At 40.1% G+C, this 3,348-nt stretch overlaps 1 protein-coding gene across 1 annotated transcript; it reads left to right on the forward strand.

The window, feature by feature from the left end:
- The first annotated feature begins 153 nt into the window (after positions 1–153).
- LOC104948782 (beta-glucuronidase-like) lies at positions 154–2,228 on the forward strand. The gene is made up of 4 exons (XM_010775008.1): positions 154–445; positions 1,184–1,369; positions 1,515–1,696; positions 2,063–2,228. Exons 1-4 carry the CDS (start codon positions 230–232, stop codon positions 2,211–2,213), a joined length of 735 nt encoding a protein of 244 aa, XP_010773310.1. The 5' UTR covers positions 154–229; the 3' UTR covers positions 2,214–2,228.
- The last annotated feature ends 1,120 nt before the right edge of the window (positions 2,229–3,348 follow it).

Raw genomic sequence — 3,348 nt, forward strand, 5'->3', positions numbered from 1 at the left:
GTCAGCGCTGTAAATTAAATGTCCCTTAACTTTCCCCTTAACTGCCGAATCGGATGCTCTGAATCGGAAGCCAACTTCAGCGTCGTCAATTTCCGACAGTAAGCGAAAGCAGCACGATAGAGCTACACTCATGTCACGTGATTACAAAAACTCAAATCATGTGACTGAGTAAGCAAAGGAAACCTGCGGAGCTACTTTCCGAGTGGGCAGAATTTGCAGACTTAGCAGGATGCTCTCACCTGAAAGGCCCGGGCTGTTCCGTGTCCTGTGCCTGTGCGCTCTGTTCGAAGCGGCATGTCTGCTGAACACCGGCATGCTCTTCCCCCGGGAGTCTTCCTCCAGGGAGGTGAAGGAGCTGAGCGGGCTCTGGAGCTTCAGGGCTGATAAGTCTCCAGACAGGAACCAAGGCTTCGACAAGGCATGGTACAAAAGTCGCCTGAGGGAGGTGAGCAGCAGGGAAGCTAACGTAAACATAAAGCAGAGCGTTTTAGTTAAAAAAGTTAGTTTGAATACTCCCATAATGAGATAAGTTACCGGCAAGGGGTGAAATAACCCACGTGTACGTACATTCATTTTTGTTGAAAAGCTATACACGTAGACTCTATTGAACCTTTGTTTTCACTCAATTGCAATTGGTCAATTGCAATAAAAAATAAATTAAGACATGCAACATATTTAAATAGAAATGTATATGCAGTCTACATAGTGCCAGTGTTTTCATATGTGGCACTGGCAACACCGGAGAGCACAGTTGACTGGCCCCATTCACACCTGGGAAACTGAAGCAACGACCTCATTGCATCTTTGTAAGCACTGTGAGACTCCGCGCACTACTTTTTCTGTATACATCCTGTAGCTGTGCAGAAATCTCCAACTAATAAACATGTTCCTTTCATAAGGCAACTCATATTAAAAGTGCAAAGCAATGTAATTGACATGTGCACATATTTTACAACATTGTCAATAAACGTTATTTTTAAAATCATCATTATTACAAAGGCCAACATATATGTCATGAGAGGCAAATTGCACCACTGAAACAGGTAAAACGGCTACTATTAACTCCCCATAATAAGTTTTGATTCAATCATAATCATCCCAGTTACACCAACCTCATCACCAACTACAGCAGATCCGCTCTTAATAATTAAATCCTGCCTTTTCATTGTTTTGTTTTCCTTAGACGGGCCCAGTGATTGACATGCCAGTTCCTGCCAGCTACAATGACATCACGCAGGACCCCACTTTGAGAGATTTCATTGGCTGGGTGTGGTATGAGCGCGAGGTGGTGGTGCCTGCGCGCTGGATCACTGATGAAGGAACAAGAGTGGTTATCAGAGTGGGAAGTGCTCACTATTACTCAATAGTGGTGAGTATCACATGTAGCTTCCCTAAACCATTCCAGTTACACATAGAAAAATAAGTCATCTGCTGGAAAAAAATATTCTGTTGATCCATTTTCCATCTCTTGTGATAATGAGATCAGGCCGATTTGAATTATTTACCCTTTGCAGTGGGTGAACGGGGTGAAGGTGACAGAGCATAACGGCGGCCATCTTCCTTTTGAGGCTGAGGTAGGCAGTTTAATCCGCAAGGATCCAACCCAGCCATGCAGGATCACCATCGCCGTCAACAACACTCTGACTCTGGAGACTCTTCCTCCAGGAAGCATCCAGCACATCGACGACATCACCAAGTAACCTAAACACTTTTTATCTTTAAACAAAACCCTATACGACGCTTGCCTAAATTATTGTGTGAGCTAACATAACTGAAGAAAACTTATTTGCTCAGATTCATTTAAGCACTTTTTAATAATGGCAATTAATAAGTTTGCATCATTATTCTTAACTGATCCTTTAACTGCTTTCATCAATTACACAATAAGTGACACTTAATCTGCTTTTGTCCATGTTACAATGTCTAAAACTGTGATGAATTGTAAATAATTCCAGTGCTTTACGAATCTAGCTTTTTTTCTGGTTTTATGTCATATTGGGGCAAAATGTGTGTCAATTTGTATGTAGATAATGAGGTTAATGTATTTGATTACCGGTAATAGGTATCCGAAAGGCTTTTTTGTGCAAAACATCTACTTTGATTTCTTCAACTACGCTGGTATACATCGACCTGTATTGCTGTATACTACTCCTACGGCCTATGTGGATGACATCACTGTGGTGACGGACTTCTTGGATAACACTGGTAAATAATGCATGCACACTTTAAAGCAGTGGTTCTCAACTGGTCAGGCCTCAGGACCCACTTTTTACTTGGTCAATACATCGATCGCGACCCAACATTTTGAAGCACTCAAATCTATTCAACAAAAAATCGTGCTGTAACATATGCTTTTCACCATACAATATTAATTAAAGTGAAGTACAGTGCATATATCCCTTCACAGAACAAAAATATGCTTTTAAAAAAGGTTTATGAGATGATGGAATCAAAGCTGAACTGGATAAAAAGGCTCACATGCTGAAAACCCAACCCCAGCATAACATAAACTATGCATTCTGGTACACTCTGAGAAGAAAATAAATAAATCTATTACTACCCGACATATTAATAATATTTTATGCCATTGTTTGTTTTTCACTTAGTTCTGACAGCTTGCTGCTCCTCACAGAGAGAAAAGCAAAGAGGAGATAGTCTGTGTGAATTACTTTAAATTGTGGGTAAGGGTAGATAGCCCCCATTGTTCTGTGACCTGTCAATCATCAAACCAGGGGTCATATTTCATTATTTGTTCATTTGTATCTGAACTTGTACCCATGGATGTATAAAGAATAGTTCTACCACAAAGTTATTTTCCGTGGGGACTTCCGGCAACAATCTTGATTCTGATTGGCCAGAAGACTCGAAAAAAACATCAGCAAAGATGTTTTATTGAGAAGATGATCACTACGTGACTACTGGTCTCCGGTACTTCCAGTCCAACGCCTACTGCATGCACAGCGTTAGAAAATTGGGCCTTCAAAATAAAAGTTTTACTTTTTCCCCCCAAAAGAAAAAAAAAATAATTCTGTTTTTTTTCCAATTTTTTTTTCTTCACTCACACATCCGTGACCCACTTGAAACGGGTCCGCGACCCACCAGTTGAGAACCACTGGCCTAACATGTATATGTTAACAGGTAAGATAGCTGTTCACACTAACTATGTATATTTTCTACTTTTTGTAATGCTATGTTATTTCTATTTAAGATGTTTACATTTTCGATTGTTTAATTCTAGTCTTTTAACTGTCTAATGTACAATGCCTTGTCTTTTGCTGCTGCCGCGTTAACATTTCCCCAATTGGTATCAATAAAGTACTTCTTATTTTATCTTAATCCTTAAATATT

Source organism: Notothenia coriiceps, unplaced genomic scaffold (genome assembly GCF_000735185.1).
Source record: "Notothenia coriiceps isolate Sejong01 unplaced genomic scaffold, NC01 NC01_scaffold00015089, whole genome shotgun sequence".
NCBI classification, from domain to species: Eukaryota; Metazoa; Chordata; class Actinopteri; order Perciformes; family Nototheniidae; genus Notothenia; species Notothenia coriiceps.

Bases quoted from the DNA above. Each gene is read 5' to 3' on its own strand.
- LOC104948782 (XM_010775008.1), top strand. From the start codon at position 230: ATGCTCTCACCTGAAAGGCCCGGGCTGTTCCGTGTCCTGTGCCTGTGC. The intron at 1,370-1,514 runs GTGAGTATCACA...TACCCTTTGCAG, and splicing joins CTCACTATTACTCAATAGTG to TGGGTGAACGGGGTGAAGGT. The intron at 1,697-2,062 runs GTAACCTAAACA...TACCGGTAATAG, and splicing joins CACATCGACGACATCACCAA to GTATCCGAAAGGCTTTTTTG.